The 18756-nt window shown below is 46.3% G+C and overlaps 1 protein-coding gene across 1 annotated transcript in view; it reads left to right on the top strand.

The window, feature by feature from the left end:
- Nucleotides 1-18756, top strand: part of VWF (von Willebrand factor) — a 1005270-nt gene that overhangs the window by 236127 nt on the left and 750387 nt on the right. The window contains exon 11 of the mRNA XM_069628335.1: nt 7835-7971. Coding sequence (XP_069484436.1) covers nt 7835-7971 — 137 coding nt within the window. The remainder of the gene's footprint in view (nt 1-7834; nt 7972-18756) is intronic.

The raw sequence follows: 18756 nt of genomic DNA, 5'->3' as shown, positions 1-18756 counted from the left end.
CACAGGAACACCGGAACCACGAACGACTGCAATGAAAACAAGCAATGTAAGCAAAGGACACAATAGAGACTACAGGGCAAGATATTTAAAGAGATGGTAACCAACAAGGGAAAGTACCTTACCTAAGTGTTGGGGAGGAGGTATTCATAAAGGGAAACCAAGAAGGAAGAAGATGACAGCTTCCCTGAACGGTGTAAACAGTACCCTCAATGAGTGTAAGTCAGCAGCAAGGGGAGTCATTGGCACTTGCTCCTGGCAAAATGGAAACACTCACTGGATGCCCCTGAGGTGGAAGGACATGGGCGGGCAAGCCCCTGTCACGGAGAAGCTTAACTTGAGAGGACCAGGAGCCCAGGATGGGAAGCAGGGTGGAAATCCAGGTAACCAGTCAAAAGCGTTGTAACAAAAGTAATTTCCACTAACAGTTCATGAAACAGGAGCCGAGGTCAAATATATTCGAGAGTTGCAACCAGGTTGAAGAAAAAGATTAGGCAGAAGACGGTCCAGTAAACAATATCCAAGTTCAGGTTTCTCCAAAGGCAAGACGAGGTCAGTAACACAAACGCCTAACGCTGTAGGGAACAAGAGCTGTGAAGCGCAGAATGGCACGAACCGCGGCTCTTTAAAGGGCTGCCACCGAAACCACGTCAAGTGACCGCAATGTCCGTGTCACTTGATGAGTAGAGAACTTGTGTCCATGGTAACGCAATCTTCTAGATGGGCGTGACGATAAACGCCACGGTAATTACCAATGCAGAGTCGGGTGAAGGCGTCTGAAACAATGTGGACCCTGCTGTGTCTTAGAGCACCAACCTGCCCGTGGTGGAGCCAAGTGGACTACCCCCTGCTGCTGCAAGGAAAGGGAGTTACTAGAGGAGCAGGTGGGTGTGTTCGGATGCCTCGGGAACAAGGTAGGTGCATTCTGGGAAACTGAGTGCATGACACAACCATAGATGGATATCAAATCTGAGTGGGGAAACCACTCCGGGGAATCTTCTAAACAGGGAGAGTTCAAGAAAGTATTTTGGGTACTGTAATTGGACTGAGAGTGATTGAAGCAGCGGTCTGCAACCTTTGGCTTGCCAAATGTTTTGAACTACAAATCTCATTAGTCCAACCCAGAATAGTCAATGGTGAGGGATCATGGGAGTTGTAGTGCAAAACATCTGGAGAGCCAAAGGTTGCAGACCACTGGGCTTGAGCAATAGCCAGCAGGGGTCTGTATCCCTGGAACTATATCTCTTTTGTAGATTGAAACTTAGTCTTGGATGGGAAGATTAGACCTTTAGAGGGGGATCCTTGCACCACTTCTTTTACCCACCCCGTTACTCCCCTTTTTCGTGTTCTAGTGAGCAGCGCATTGTTCGTATAGGCAGTTAGCCAACCCTTCCAGTGAGAACAATAGCAGTTTGAAACCCCATCTTTTGTGGGTCGAGCATTCAGTTATTCCCCACTATGACGCACCCCATGCATAAAGAGGCCAAAAGAGACTCTCCATAGTTCTCCGTGATCCGATCTCAAATTCTTCATGAAAAAGACCATTCTTCCATGATTAAACTCCAATAATCTGTATACAGTTCAATAGGTGGGCCCTCATTACGACCCTGGCGGAGATCGTGGTGCAATATGCACCATGGAGCACGGCGGAAAGCTGCCAATACCGCCATGGGGGTTGGCGGATTTACCGCCCCATTCCGACCTTGGCGGGGCGGTAAATCCCCAATCCCCATTTTACCCTTCCCCATTCCCATTTTTGCCCCATAGGGTATAATGGGAGTGGGGAAGGCGTTAATTACGCCACCGTAAAATACGGTGGCGTAATTAACAACAAGGTCCCGTAGCGCCATGGATTTCTCCGCCCGGAAAAACCAGGCGGAAAACGGCTCCATGGCGCTACGGGAACTCGTAGTAGGGCGGAAGGGTCCGCCGCGAATACCGCTGGCGTAAACCCACTCCGCCAGGGTCGTAATGAGGCCCGTGGTGATTTATTTCCTAATGGCCCACACCGGCACACAGATAACACTGTGGCGTAAACCATCACAGTCTTGACTGAAATACTCCAAAAGAGTTTGGCTTACTGGTACGGCTATGCAGTCCGAGCATTTTGGTGTGCAACCACATGCTCCCTAATGTTGACATCTACTTATACGTTTAGTCACATAACTATGATGAGCACCATCTCTCTGAGGAGCACCCCAGAAAACCAATAGGGCAATTTCTTGCCAGACTCAAAATATATTCCTGGTAATCTAAGTCAATGCTGTGGCAGCCATTGCTGTTCTGTGCATAATAGGATTCACTCACAGGACACCAGCCGTGAAAGCATAGCATTGGTGGGTTCCCACAACTGAAAGAATCATGGACATTCCTTACAACTACTGATTGAATGACCCTGCAACAGCCATGAAATGTCTCAAACAGAGAAGTAATGTATGCAATGCACCAAACAACCTTTACTCTTCTGCTATACTCACCACTGCCATTTGGCCAAAATCGAGTTCTGCAATTGAAGGGATGTTGCTAGCCATCTAAGATCCAGTGCACCAAAGACATTCCCTTTGTTCGCAAATACAGACCACACGTCTTTTGTAGGTCCCGCTAAGGGAACTCGGAATTGGGCGGTAAGTGTTTACCGGCAAGGGTCTCCTTACCGGTGCCCGTAAACCCTTACCGCCCAACTCGGAATGAGGCCCTTAGTCTTTTCTGGGATGAGTATGAGTGTTCCAGTAATGATTCTCACTTCTCCACTATTTGGTATTTCTGGGACGAATATGAGAGTTCCAGTAATGATTCCCACTCTTGTACATCACTTGGTTCTTACTGGGACGAGTAGGAGTGTGCCAGTAATGATTGAATGTGGCCTTCCTCTGTGATTGTCAAGGCCCTCAGAGCTGCTTTGGATCTCCCAGGCTTCTCCACTTCCCAGGTCTCCTCCTCTCAGACTAATGACGATGCTGTGGAACTTCCCCGACGGAGGGCCAAAGTCCTTCTTCTCTGTTCTGCTCCAGTGGTTTTCTTCATCCCAGCACCACATAAGTGTATCTTTTCTTGTCTACTCAAGGGTTATACATGACAATAACAAATATAGGCTTGTTGTTCATGTTTTCTTCTGGTAGGTGTTACTGATGGGCTATAGGTGGCTTGGTTAGGGAGTTTCTCATTGGAATAGGAGTCCTTGTCTCCAAGGGGGGAGTCTCTCCCGGTGAGGTCCTGCTTGCCTCTACCCCTATGGAGTGTATTGTGTAGCGGGCTCACCGCCCTAGCCTCACAGAGAAAGGCTCCCCCTGGGGAGAAGTGACTGAATCATGTGATTTGTCAGAACCTCCACCCACAACTCCATGTGATTGGCCACTAGAGGTTTGTTTGTTGGCAACCACATGGAGGTATGGGCGGATTTGCGTGGACTGCCAGGAATCCTGGAGACGCCACGCTCTTCCACGGAGACCCAGAGTAGTGTAAATACTCAGTCTCAATGCTAATCCCAGAGACAAGGCAGGTCTGGTGCTATTATCAAATACCACCACCCTCTTTATGAGTCATCTGGTAACAGCAAAAGAAATATTTTAAAATGATGCATTTTTCTTTGAGAGGTATTTACTACTCACCGTATGTCCTGGGAATACTACATGCAGTAAATACTGCATGATTATGAGTTGGCAGGATACATAGGTTTTCTCCAAATGTTTATCACTGCCCAAATGTTAGTAAGAAAATGTAAACACCCCTAAATCTCGCCAGTGCATGATTCATCACAGATGCCCACATCCATTTGCTGTAAAATGTACAGAAGGATCATTAAAGACCTGCCTATGAATTATTGAACATAGCACAGTAGCAGGGCAGTCAGCTACTGAAGCATGTCCAGTTTCATAATCCAAAGAGGGATTGAAATGCACTTTAAAAAAAGTGACAGGGCATGCCATGAAGATTGTCTGAAATGCTGCTGTTATTTAACTTTCCTCCAGGTGTGCACAGTGTTCAGTTCCTTCCGCGTGTAATAGAAATCCACATAAAGGCAAGTCCCCTATTTCATGCTGGTGATGGCTTTTGTGTATAGTCTTGAGGCTGTGTACAATATAGGGGCGTCTGCTCGCCACTTTAATGATGCTCATGTAGTCGGCCTCAAAAGGATGAGAGTTGAAGTCAAAGAGGGACACCTCTGATGTGGGCAGGCACGTTTATATCACATTTATTTTGGTTTACTGTTTTTAGACAGCAAAGGACAATGAAAGCCCTGTCTGGTATGTGCTGAAGGCTGACTCTTGTTGTCTGGTAGACACTCCATAGCTGTCTAGTTGGTGTGTGTGGCCAACCAGAGACGTCTTTATGTGCGGGCAAAAGGGGCTTGTGCCAAGCGGCCATGCCTGTGGGGGGCCCCACAGAGCTGCCTGCTTCAAAGAAGTCAGTGCCCATCATTTAGAAAACATGGCAGGATGTTTTATGGTATTCTGCTAACGCTCTAAACTTGCTGCCTGAATGTTGTTCACAACTACTTTCGGTTCTGATCAATTCATCCTGTAAAACGTTCTGCGTTCATTGGAGAACACAGTGGGCAAGATTCTGAAAACGTTTTTGGTACAATTGATGAAATCTGCTGACACATCTCATCACTTGTGCCAGAAATTGTTGCACACAAATCCACAAAGGGCCGCTGAACATGTACCTCTTAGATACGCACATTCAGATGCACTTTTTCCACTTCATTTGCTCATTTGTGCAAATAAGGGGGCATTTTTGCTCATTTCAATGCGCATCCCGGGAATACACAAATGGGATGTGCTTTAAAAAGCGCAAAAATGAATGATCCTCCATTAGACTGTGCAAAGGGTAATGCCCAATGCCAATAGGCGGCTTTCTGAACCATTCATGCATTTTCTTTGAAGCAGATGAGCAGTGTTGTGAACAGCTGCTTTCCCACATACATTTCCATCCTTCATAAAACTTTTTTCAGGCATAAGTGCACCATGGGCCTGGAAAAAGATGCAACTCCCCCTCAATGCAAAGTACCTGCAAATCAGAAAAAAGACGTGCACATGATTCATAAACCGAGTTCTGATTTTTCTATGGATGTGCCATTTGGGGCAATTGCACATTGAGGTGCACATTGCGAGAGGAAATGTTGCATATTGCATACACACGTAACTGATATATGCAATAAAGTCAGTCCTCTAGAGAATGAGTATGCCAACCAGGATGTTTTTTGGTTGTGTAGCATATAAAGAAACGCACGCTCGAAAATGTCTAACTCTGAAAGTACATGTGTGGATTGGCCTTTAATCACCTTAATCCAAACAGGCCCACCACTTGAAGAATGAGTGCACGCTTTGTAATTAAAGGAAGTGCATTCTACAATTCTCCAGGGAGCAGTTAGATGGGGTTGCAGGACCAAACCAACCCAAGTCTCAACTAACCACATCAGTTCACATCTTTTATACAGTTTTCCAACAGTTACAACACTCCCAAACCCTTTATTGCAATCTACCCCACAGCCCCCAAACATGATTGGACAAAACCCTCTTCAAAGAAATCCTATATTTTTCCAATTCCTATGTTTTCATTGGCCAGTTTTATCTTAAGTCATTTTCAGATCATGTTCATAACACACCTCTTCTTAGGATTCATCCATAGTAGGTTGAGACATCAGCACATGGTTAAACATTTTTATTGAAACATAATGGGCCTCATTCCGACTTTGGAGGTAACCACACTGCTATTTGCGGCATGGCTGCCTCCGAAATCGTTCCAACTCCGCCCTGGTGAATGGAGTAATTACCGGTCCATTCCGAGGTTGGAGGGACCAGTAATTCCCCATTCACCAGGGCCATTCTCCATTCCCATTTGAGCCCCCATAGGGCTCAATGGGAATGGGGAAGGCGCTAATAACGGTACCATAAATTACGGTACCGTTATTAGCTCCAAAGTCTCTTTGCGGCTCCCGCTAAGGGACCTCGTAGTAGGGTGGTAAGGGATTACCGGCACCGGTCTCCTTAACTGTGTCCGGTATCCCTTACCGCCCTACTTGGAATGAGGCCCAGTGTATTATTAGCAATAACTGGCCTAAGCCATTTACACCCTAACTCTTGATTTGCACATGGCCCACATGAATATATCCTGCGATATGAGGAAGGCTGGGTGAATGATTTCTCTTAGAGTTAGTGATGCTCTCTCATAACCCAGGCCATTGTACTATAGAAACTTTCCAATCTACAAAACGTATACTTCACCATACAATTGAAACTCATGAATAGCCTTAGGCACTGACTTAAATTGCGTTTTACTACTACATAACAAAACTCCTTCTGTCACGCTGTTAGGCATCAGGAGATTACATCTACTATCACCGATACTTATCAGACCATAAAAACTCATGGCTATTTTCTACAGCTGTACTGACTGCAATGTTTGGGAAGTTACTTGTTCACCTGCGTTCTGCTTTCTGAAAACCTGGCAAAGTTAAAAGTCAAAGTGCATTATGCAAAAGGGGACCCACCTACAATGTTTCTGATTCATTTTTGAGATAAATGAATTCCCCATGTATTTGTTTTATTGTACATGTATATTTTTACATTTGGTAGGTTTAAAATGTTATCTTTCTGCACGCATGCAAGCTAACATGTATCAATTTCTAGAGAAAAAGGAACACTAAAGTAACATATGCCATCCATAATGAACTTCACTTTGAAATCTATGAAATTGCAACATGGCGCACAGTTCACCGCCACCCCTAGTTAGCAATACAGTGCGTGCAACATGAATCTGTCGTAATCATGGAGACCTTTTCTAGCCCCCCCTAAAATGAACCTAAAACGTCTTCCGAAATGTATCTTTCTTATCTAACGAGATGTTCTTGGAAAACATGAGATGCAAGAGGTTTGGAAATTACAATTTTGCCTTTGAAACTCATGAGTTGTTCACAGAAAATTGAAAAATACTATGCAGTGTGATAAAAAAAATATTGTTCAATTGGGGAATACCATTTTTTATTTCACCTAATACTGCACTGATAAATGAAACGATGCCTCCACTTGCACCGGGGAGACCACCGTTAAAATAGACGTCAGCGGCTCTGTTTTGCAAATCAGCCACAAATCAAACTTTTTCTCATTAGTTAGACCTAAATGCACACGTGACATGTGTGAGTCACATTTTCAGATTAAAGTTATGACCAGAATCCGGAGTAATTTATACCAGGTGTAGCTTTCCCCTGAAAATGGGATTCAATGAAGCTACAAAGCTGTGCTTTTTTATTGTTTTGTTTACAAAATCTGGATACACACGGTTTTGCTGTGACTGGTATTTTGGAGCATGAAGACCACTGAAAATCTGCTTCCAGGTGCAAGGAACCAAGAACATCATGGGAAGTGGTTATTTTCTGGTCCAGGCAACTGGGGATGCTATTGCCTTACTTTTTCTGAACCTCAGTGTAAAGTGAAGCACAATTAGCCTGCTCAAACACGACCTGACTGAATGAGAGCTGCGCAACTGCTTGAGAAGCGACACATTAGTTATCTGGGTTTTTTTTATAAAGCACAAACCTGCTAGGAAGCAACAGAGCACTGTGCATGTAATTGAGAGTAACATGTGAGGTAAGGAATATGTGGCACGGGTGTTGGGGCCATAGGGGTAGGAAGTGATGTGGGAATGCAAGAGACTAGGTGGCACCTGTGCATTGGCTGAAGAGTAAGGTCTTGCGTTGCCCCGTGAGCTGCAAGAGTGCTGGTGCAGTCTGGATTGCCACTAGGATGGTGTTCCAGTAGTCCGGGGCAAAGCAGGGCAGAGGAAAGGGGTGTTTCTGAAATTCTGACAATTCCTTTGTCTCTCAATCTGGTTTCAGGAGAATGCTTTGTCACCGGCCAATCCCATTTCAAAAGTTTCGACAACAAGCACTTCACTTTCAGTGGAATCTGTCAGTACCTTCTCGCAAAAGACGCCAAGGATAACACCTTTTCTGTTGTCATAGAAACCATACAGGTAAGTATTTCCTTCTGCTGAGTATGCACGTTAAGAGTGGAACAACGTAAGACAGCACGCCGTGATTATACAATGCATGTTTTGGCGTCACAAGGGAGTGCAATCGGGTTTCAGCTTTGCCTCGCCCAGTTTCAGTTCTCTAAATGAAGGCTACCTCTGGCAATCCACCATTATCAGGGAATGACCAACCCCAGCTGAGTGCCACAGTCATAACCTTGAGCCTGTAGAGCAACTCTTTACTTACTCATTGTCTGGAATTTCTAATCGACCATCGATGCTTTATGGTTGTCTGATAACCTTTGTTATTTTGACATGTGTATATTTCTTCAGGCACCCATTGTAGATACACCAGAATTGTGGGTGCTGGTGGGTGGGTGGGGCGGAGGGTGGCTGGAATTTTTATCTTGTTACTGACAGGTCATGTTGTCTTGTTGGCTCTTGGGAAGTGTGGCCGGCAGAGCTTCTGTGCTGTGTGGTGTCTGTATGCCCCTACGAAAATAACCATAGGGTATTATCTCCAGTCTCAATAAGTGGTGTATTGCTTATAGCTATGTTTAAACATTACAACTGGGTGGATAGTTCACGGGTTAAGTGCTCACCACTGACATGGGGGGGCTGCAGTTAAGGTTTGGATCCTGGTAGGGGGCACTCAGCCCTTCAGCTTTCCAAGGTCGATACATTGTGTGCCATATAATTGTGTACTAATAACCGCTATTATTATAGTGTTTGGAAGCTGAAGGGATCTGACATAAAGCGCTAAGCACAACATTATATTATTATTATTAGTAGTAGTATATTATTTTATTTCTTAGACTGGGTGGTAGTCATCTGAAGCTTAATGGATAACAGTTGTTTTGCCCCCAATGGAAGCAAAGCAGAGGTCCTAAATAGTAATTCCCCTTCAGTTGGGGTCATACAGTTTGGATAACGCCCAATTCAGTGTTTGCTCTCTACAGTCACAGGGCCCTCTGAGACCACTGTCTGTTCTTAACACCCTAATTTCTGAAATTATTATAAATGCAATCGCCACCTAAAATGGGGCAGAAACATTGCCTTCCACACCGATTATTTCACGATTAGGAGCCATGATAATTCCGTTTAAACAACTCAGCATTTCCCATCATCCCTTGCGGAAGAGAGACTCCCTCCCCTTTCAGAATCCCGTCACCAGCATGCCCATGAGACCCATGAACGCACCAATGGCAATATTTCATGCCTGATTCATACTATCTACGTGTACCCTTTTACTAACATAGCTCAACGCAAGCATGTGCACAAAGCTTCCTGAATGTTAAAGTGGATCTTAAAGAAGGCGCCTTAAAGTGTGGCAGCAATGGAAAAAGCGAGTGAGGTGCGGGTAGTGGGCTGTAGGTTGAAGGGCCTGCAGACCCTCACTCTCCAATGAGCACCTCCCCAATCACTGATCGCTCCATTCAACCCTATCTCTCCACCTCTGGCGCCTCCACCCTGCTTTCTCCTCGGCTACCTCTGCATCCTACATGTAGCCCACTCGTTGCGTCCCCTTTATAGAGCACGCCGCTGCTACCCATCTATGTTTGCCCTTCATAAACTACTTACACACATGCAAATGTTGCTAAGGTGTGTGGTGAAGTGTGAGGTGGAACACAGCTGCACACATGCGTTTCAATTTGTAGTCTGCACCTACTTGCTTTTGTACTCTTTTGGCTCTCTTATCTTATTGGAGAATGTCATACTACATGTGTGGAGATTTCTAAAACATATATTCTGCTGCGCAACACACATTGTTCACGAGTCTGATGTTTTGAAGCTCCTTTGTTACAGTAAATTGAACACCTGTGACATGAATGGGTAAGACCTAAAACTATCGCTCTTTGCACAAGCGGTAATACATCTATTCATTTCATGTAGTAGTGCAAATATCAACACAGATGGTTCTAGAACAAGAGAATACTAAGTGGATGCCTAGAGCAGTGGCCTGCGAGGAGTGCCAGGTGGATCAAATTGGCCGTACAAGCAGTACATATGGACCATTTGACAGGATCTGGTGACAAGCCCGTTATTAAAAGTGGTTATTTTGGTGTTTAATGCCCCTACTGGTAGACTTTCTTTGTTCTTCTGTGCAGAGGTCAATACACCTGTCCATTGATGATAGGCAGCCACTTGTCCATCCCCTCCTCCTCCTTTACCATATCTCGGATTGTGCCACAAACTGATGCGGCAGGGGGTGATGATATGGACCTATTCCCTAAAGAAGCATCAGTCTTCACAAACCAAACGCTGTGCAAATGTAAATGTGTACTTGCCAGCCAAAGACAGACCTCATTGAAAGGTGTTAACTTATCACAGACATATTTTAACTTGCTTTCTGTGCTCCAAGGTAGGGCAGTGAAAATGCTTGGAGATTAATGAAGTCTCGGGAGGATAGCTCAGGGGCAACATGCTCGCCTTGGAAGCAAGATGACACGGAGCAACACACGTTCGGTCCCTGGGTCAGTGCTTAGAAACCTATTAAGCGCGTTAAAAATAACCAATCTAGGTGGGCTGAATGTATGCACCCCGAATGATAAAACCCGGGGAATCACTGATGGAGTTTGCATCAGGTAACATCATTATTATGCCTCAAACGGGGTTTCCTAGCTGTAGAAAAGGGCACCCCCAAGCACCATTTTGAAATGATCCATACATGCCCCACTCATTTCCAACCAGCCCCGGCTGGAGGTGGAGGCAAGATGTGACTTCATCACAGACGGTAGAAATTCGTGCCTCAGCCCTGAATATCCATCGCGTGTAAGTAGAGGCGTTGCTAAGGGGGGGTTGAAGGGCTATAGCCCCGGGTCTTTCGGTTGTAGCCCCGAATAGAAGCTCACAGACTGCAACCAGAAGGCTAGCTAACCCCGAGTCCTGCCAGTCCCGACATTACCGTAGCCCCAGATCTTTTCCAAACCTAGCAACACCTCTGCATGTGAGTCATGCAATCGCGTTAACTCTAGATCTCTCTGGGCCTCATTCCGAGTACGGCGCTAACCAATGGCGCTATTAACGCCTTGGTTGACGCCGTACCCGGACCGGCAGCGCCTTGGTGGATGGCGGAATTACCGCCCCATTCCAAGGTTGGCGGGGCGGTAATTCCCCAATCCCCATTTACCCTTCCCCATTCCCATTCTTGCCCCATAGGGCATAATGGGAGTGGGGAAGGCGTCAATTACGCCACCGTAAATTACGGTGGCGTAATTAACATCAAGGTCCCTTAGCGCCATGGTTTTTAACACCTGCTAAAAGCAGGTGTTAAAACCTCCATGGCGCAAAGGGAACTCGGAGTATGGCGGTAAGGGATTACCGCCACCGCTCTCGTTAGCGGTGGCCGCTATCCCTTACCGCCATGCTCGGAATGAGGCCCTCTGTGTTGATAAAATCCAGTGAGACCTTATTTCCTCAAAGGCCACGTGGGAGGACTCTGTAAATAATCTCTGGAATGTTCAGTATCGGCCCTGGTGAAACTGAGCACACTGTGAAGAAGCCTAGAATTACACTTGGCTCATATCATGAGCTCCAAGCGTCACCTCGAACCGGTTTGACCGGAGTTCACAACAACGGCAGCATGGAAGTGCTTACACAAAGACGGCATGCTGCTGTTTGCTGTCTGCCTCGCAGTCTTCTCATTGGGCACTGTGATCAGGTCGCACAATAAACAGGTTCACAGCGCAATGAACAGGTTGCTCCACAGTACATGCACCACGATATTTGACTAGGCACGCAGGTCGTAGTGAGGCTTTGGCCCTCAAAACAGGTGAGCTGGTACGTAAAAAATGCAGGTACTACCTTGCATTTTTACAGGACCGGCTCACTCCAAGTCTGCCGGTTAGGGTCAGTGAACCCCGGGCAGGCCGGAGATGCCGGGCGCTCAGGTACCTACCGACAGAGAAATGATAGAATCACCACCACCGTTATCAACAGTGCCAGTGATTTAGTAGTTCTCATCCCACGGACTCCTACGGGACGCCATGGAATGGGAACTTACCGCCTTTGTTGGCACCAGTAATATCCTGTTAACACCAGGATATCGGGCACTGCTAATAATAACTTGCATTTATATAGCGCTACGAACCCTCAGGCATCTGAGTGCTGCTTATTATTACCCACGGTGTGTGGTGCTCATTTATCAAACTCGGAAGGATGAAAGGCTGAGTTTGGCCCTGCTGGGATTCTAACCTGCATCGGCAGGCTCTGCATGGATGTCAGAGCAAGCGTGCTACTCGCTGTGCTATCTGAACGGCTAATGGTAAGGCGAGTTTGCTGGAAACCCACCGGTAGTACAGCCGGGTTGCCGGCTCACTTGCAATGGGGGCCATTGTCCTCATCTGGACTTGGGCATTGTGTCCTTTTTCCTTTCTTGTTCCTCCAAACAGTATGGTCTGATTACTCTGGGTGGGGGCACAGTACTCCATTTTCTAGGACAAGGTACCGGCACTGTAAAACCACTATGGTGATGGTTGATGCAGTATGAAAGCTTTCAAACATAGGAGTAGATATGTGTCCCGATACTACATTGCTGGGTACTGTGCAACTCCATTTTAATAATGTACCACGCTGGTCATCATATAACCCTCGTTCCGCTTCTGAACTACTTAAACCATCGTCACATGCAAAAGCACAATTACAGATGGGCGTCGGTGCTGCACTTTGACCTTTTGGCGTTATTTAAATGAATAGAGAATAATGAAAAGGGCAGCGGCCATTGGCTTCAGATCATGCACCAAACATTGTTATTGCCAAGTCCCCTCCTTGAGTGAAAATAATGTTTGGCTGGGTTCCCACAAAATGCCAGAATACCTTACATTGCCATTAACAGCAGTCACAATGCTCAATTTTTAAATAGCTTTGTGCACCTATGGGTACCCGGGCCCCTTACTAAGAGGCCAGCCCCACAGTTTGAAGATTACCACACTAGGGTGATGTCTTTCTATTATTAGTTTGGCCGAACCTTCCCAAAAGTAACTTGTGAATGTTCCCAGGCCACCAAGCTAAAAGGTCAGTGATGTGTCACACCACCTCCTCTGCACGCTACCAAAGCTCACCCCTGCCAACCAGCCCCACTGCTCTCATAGCTTTCCACCCAACACCCCAATAATAGTTTCAACTTCTTTCTACTTCCAGCTTAAGAGTACTTGAAACAGAAACAAGGTTTGCCATGTCTATCGGCCTTCTTGCGGCCTACAAGACCTTAGTAGGAGTGTGTGGCATGAATAGGGCCCTGTGAGGGCGGCGCTAACCTGTCCTCCTCTGCAAGGCTCTAATTGTTTACAGCTTGGTAACCTGTGTAAGGAATCAAGAGTAAGACTCAGACACAGTGGCATCTTGAGTGTGGGTCACAGACTTTTATTTGGCATAAAAGAAAACAGGTTGGAGAAATCCTATATGTCCCTAATTCTAAGAAGGGTCTCCCTGTCTCAACAAGGAACATCTGCTTCTCTGCCTGCTTCTCTCTCTCTTGGTGTTGATCTGTGTCCATTTTAAATGTTCTGGTCTTATTTTGCATTCGACATCGACTAGAATTACTCCATCCCTCTTCTTCGTCTCAGTACTTCAAAAGGTGGGGGGAGGCAAACAGTGTTGTCGGTTAGAGAATGTGGGAATTTTCCATCCACATTACAATAAGCCATAATTGAGTGTTGCAAAGGTACATGGCTGTTTTCTAAGAGGTATATCTGAAGGATTGTTTTTATTCAATCTCCCTGCCTGCAGTTTGTCCTCCCCTACATGGTCCTCTTGCAGATAGCCACCCCGAGCAGTGGTAGAAGTTTACCGAACAAAGTAGTGGAATGGTAGTCTCACCAGGGGAGAGAGTAGGTGTTACCATAGTGCAACATGTGACAAGGTGTTGCCGCCGGGGCACTGCAATAGTCTAAGTGACTAGTATCTAAGGCTCCTATTACAACTTTACACTTTCACAGGGACATGAATGGACACACCCTCTATATAGAATGGTGAAGATGGTCTTAAAAGTAGAGGAAAGGTAAACCGATAAAAATAAAAGTAGTGGAACACCGCTTCCAGCTGTTCACGCTCACTTCGTTCACTGACCCCAAGGTTCAGAGTCGGGTGGGTTCTGCCGTTCCCTGGTCACATAGGAGGAGTGACAACGCTGTCAGATTCCTCACAACTGGAACTTTGTTTGAGGCACCTCAGAGAAACCAAAAGTCAGTGTAGTTTGCAAATCCCTAAACTAGTTTGCTCAGCACTGCTTATGAACTTTCCAAGATCCAGTGTTGGTCTATGAAGCCAGAGGTTTTTCACTAACACCCATGCAGCCTAAACCTCTGGCCCCTTCTTTCTACCCAGGACCATATTCTCTCAACTGTATGACTAGCTGATGCTATCTGAGTGGGCATACTCCTGCCCTTCCCATTCTTGGTGCAAACAAACCTCAATGTCAGCTTCAACCATCCTCAATGTCAACTTCAACCATCCTCATTTCAGCTTCAACCATTCTCTATGTCAGCTTCAACCATCATCAATGTCAACTTCAACCATCCTCATTTCAGCTTCAACCTTTCTCTATGTCAGTTTCAAGCGCCCCAGCAGGATGTCTGTATGAGATCCCAGCAGCAGCACTCCTCTGAAGTACTTAGGCATTCTATAGCTAATCTTAAAGGGAACGCCCAGCACAGCTTCACTTTAGTGAAGAACCACCAAAGGTGGATTGCTTTCCTGTTTGTAGAACCTCAGTGGCTTTCTGTCACTTCCTACCAAATTACAATGCAAACATATCGCTCAAGGATCTTAGCTGATGTTACCAGTATGAATAAATGCTGCATGGCATGCCCTGGCAAATAAAAATGTTGTACTAGAAAATGCCACCCGACTAAAATGAAGCACAGTACTAAAGTTTTCTTTGAAAGGAAAATATGTACTGTTGCTTGCATTTCTTTTTGATTAAAGGCACGCAAGGGCCAGTTCTAGCCTTCACCTTACGGTGCCACCAGCAGCAGGAAGCAATATCGACTCGCAAGCAGCAACTTTGGACCGGTTGCATTGGACAGAGGGCTTACATTTGCCCTTTCATTGAGATTGCATAAATCCAAGCCTCAGTCCGTCTTCCATTTTGACTCTTGTATGAGCGGCGCAGATATCATTTGGCAGCCCAATAATGTGTACATATATTGGCACTATTGTGAGGCCGGCGGCTGTCACACGGCCGACCTCACGGGTGCCGGGGGGTGTAGGGAGCACCATGTTAGGTGTGCCATGGTCACCCGGACTTACTTGGTTGCGGGGCAGGACCCTGTGAGACCATGGGTACATGGCCTGGCTGCCAGGGGGACCTTGGATGCCGGCAGCATCCTGGATGCTGGGGGCCTGAGTTGGACCCAGGGCACCAGGCTGGGATGGGGGGGCCCAGGACAGAAGGGACCTGCAAGACCATGATCACCCAGTATAGGCCTGCAGGCCCAAAGTGAGAGAGAGAGACAACAGGACTTCCATTGTTGGAGTCTGCAGCCGTTCTGTGGCACGTGCCTCCAGGCGCTCCTTTTATTAGCTAGTCATGGCCCATCTTAAAAGGGCAATACACGTGGGAGGGACACATCACATTAAAAGGGCAATACACGTGGGAGGGACACATCACATTAAAAGGGCAATACACGTGGGAGGGTCACATCACATTAAAAGGGCAATACACGTGGGAGGGACACATCACATTAAAAGGGCAATACACGTGGGAGGGACACATCACATTAAAAGGGCAATACACGTGGGAGGGACACATCACATTAAAAGGGCAATACACGTGGGAGGGACACATCACATTAAAAGGGCAATACACGTGGGAGGGACACATCACATTAAAAGGGCAATACACGTGGGAGGGTCACGCATAACAGGCACCTCGCAGTAAAACAATACAGCCTCATAGAGGGGGGTCATTGTCACTGGATAATGACCTGTCCACAATAACGCGGGGAAGGTCCATTATACTTAGTGATAAGGACCGACCCCTTCTAAGGTCTATAACGCTTTTACCACATACTGGTAACATCCATTTTTGGCATTGTGGTTTTAAAGTAAAAAACATTGATAGTGGGTACAATTGAATACACAGAACCTGTTAGTAAATTAAATATGCTTTTATTTTGTAATATTTAAATAGCAGGGTTGTCTTTGTAAGGTAATCACTTTAACTGCAATATTGGTTCAACAGGAGCCGCTTAGCTTGCATTAGGTGTAAAGTGAAAGCAAAAGGCATTTTTCCCCGTTTTCGCTTTCCTTTTGGTGCATTCCATTGGATGTTACGGTTCCCTTGTAGCGGCAGGGAAAACAATATCCCGCTGAGAGAAACTTGCCTGGGAAATTGCGTCCCTTTTCTTTAATGCAGGTACACGTTTTATACCGTTTTCCTTGTCAGCTGCTGAAGCCACAATGTTTGGAATGCAATGGACGCAAGTCTTTAATGACTGCCTTCGGATCACTCCGAGAAGCGGTCATTAATGACCTCTGTGGGCAAATAGTTATTATGGAAATGTACACGCGACATTAGTCCACACTACAACATCATCTCAAACCTAATGAATCCGGTTTCATCAACGCGAACGAGCAGGCCAGCTTGAGCCCACGAAAATGTGGTTTTGCAAACAGCACCTGGTTTGTGACCACTAATGGCCCCCAGACCCCCAACACTATGATGTGCCAAAATGTGCCATATGCTGCAAGATACGCGACACACCCACTTTGATGTCCAGAGGCCTCCGATCACTATATGGAGTCGCATTAATTTAGTCTTTCACATTCGATACATTGTCATCAGCGAGCACTTTTATATCTCTGTTGGTTAGGGGGCCAGGCCTGACATGATCTGTGAGAGGGGGGCAGGGAAAACTGCCCTTTTCCTTCCCTGCACACTCCAGATGTGGTCCCCTTCGTGCCAGCTCATTGACATTAAAGGAAAAGTAGGCCAGTCAGGAATGTCAATTGACCAGCATGGAAGTAATGGTTGTGAACTGTAAGTGGGCTGGAGCGTGACTGTGGGTGCGCATCAGTACTATAAGCGGGCCCAGAAGTAGGGGGTGGAGCAGGACTGCCAATGGGCAGGAAAGATCAAAGATGACCAAGTGTTTCCCCTCCTCTCTTGCAGTGCATTCAAAACGGTGCCTCCTCCTCCCATCCTATTGCCATTCCATACCTTGCTCCCCATACAACAATGACTTAAAGGGTTCTTATAAGTAGCTTATAAGAACTTGTGAGAAACTAGTGGGATTTTGGTTACAACAATACAAGAACATATATGAGCCCCAAATACTTATTACATTCTTATGAAATCTTATTAAGTTTGAAGTAGAATTTATGTCAGACCTTGTACCATTCTCAGGGGAGTTGCTAAGTGTGGAAAATGATCCGGGGCTACGCTAATGTCAGGACTATCGGGACGGGGCTAGCCAGCCTTTTGGTTGTAACTCCTGAGCTTCTAACGCGTGCTACAACCAAAAGACCCGGGGCTATAGCCCCCACCTTTTTAATTCCCCCAGCAACGCCTCTGACGATTTTGATAAGATCCTTCTAAGAAAATCAATAAGAAATGTTTGTTTGGGTCCCTCTCTCGACATGTTGACAGAGCTTTGAGGGGGGAGGGCAGGGGAGAGAGCTGAAGGGCTGCGAGAGAGGCAGAGGCCAAGCAACGTTCACTGGAGTCCACAAATGCAAGAGCATCATCTCCTGTGTAAGCCATCACTTCACATTGTGGAAAACGTTTTCTATGACGTTGCTACCAAAGCGACTGCTACGACAAAGGAATGGAAACAAAAGGCCATGATATGGAATTCCCCCAGGCCAATAGGGGCTCCTGGTAGCGGAGTAGGAAGAAAGGCACCTGTCCTTGGCGAAGATGGCAGTAGCTGGGCAGGACCTCGTTATTCCCGGAGAGGTGATCCCTTGAAAATAAAGTAGGAAAATAGGCGGGAGGACAGTCTCTGCCAGAGGAAGCTAGGCAGCTTGGCAAGGAACTCACATTCTGTTTGGGGTTCATTTGTTTATTTATATTGGATGGCCAGATAGAAAAGCATTAGGGAAGGAGTGGCTGTTGATGTCATCGGCCCCTCTTCAGGTTAAGCACATTAATAAGCAGCTTGCACCGTCAAATCAAGCTCAACGCCACCATTTGGCATCCCTTTCACTACCTCTAGCCCCTCACCCATGTGGCTAAGCCTCCCAGCACTCCAGGACCCAAGGCAGACAATTCCTCACCCCCCCATAGGCCTATGTAGGGTCTTCTGTAGGCCACTGACTTGGGACCCACCCTCCACCCAGCTCTACTGCCACCCACCACCAGGCAGAGAAACACTGGCCATGCAGAAATTTTACTTACCCTCCAATTCCACTGTCTGCAGATTTCCAACTAGTACAGATTCCATCTGGGAGCCTCCTAACTCAGCTTACTTAAATCTGTTGACAAGAGATGCTAAGTAAGCACAGACCGGGGGATCAGCCACACGTTTGGGCTCCTAGCAGACCACATCCCCTGCTCTGGTGCCAACTGTAACCATGGATGCTGTCACTCCATAGCACCGTCCAGTAGCTCTTTGAGTGAATCCCAAAACTGAGTCTGATGTAAAAAATGAATGGGTTAGAGGCAACTCTGAGTGCCAACAATATGGGTACACATTGTTGTGCACTTTAAGATATTCAAAGTTAAAGTAATAATATAAAATGTTTTATGGTAAGTCAGAAAGAGGAGTCGGACAAAGGGATGACATTTCAACTCAAGTTTTCTATTCAACAAAAAGGAAAAGGACCTCTCTTTCCCTACAATGAAAG

Source organism: Ambystoma mexicanum, chromosome 12, assembly GCF_040938575.1.
Source record: "Ambystoma mexicanum isolate Mex_15411 chromosome 12, UKY_AmexF1_1, whole genome shotgun sequence".
Lineage (NCBI taxonomy): Eukaryota > Metazoa > Chordata > Amphibia > Caudata > Ambystomatidae > Ambystoma > Ambystoma mexicanum.
Note: the sequence above shows the minus strand (reverse complement) of the source record. Positions and strands in the feature narration are given on the sequence as shown.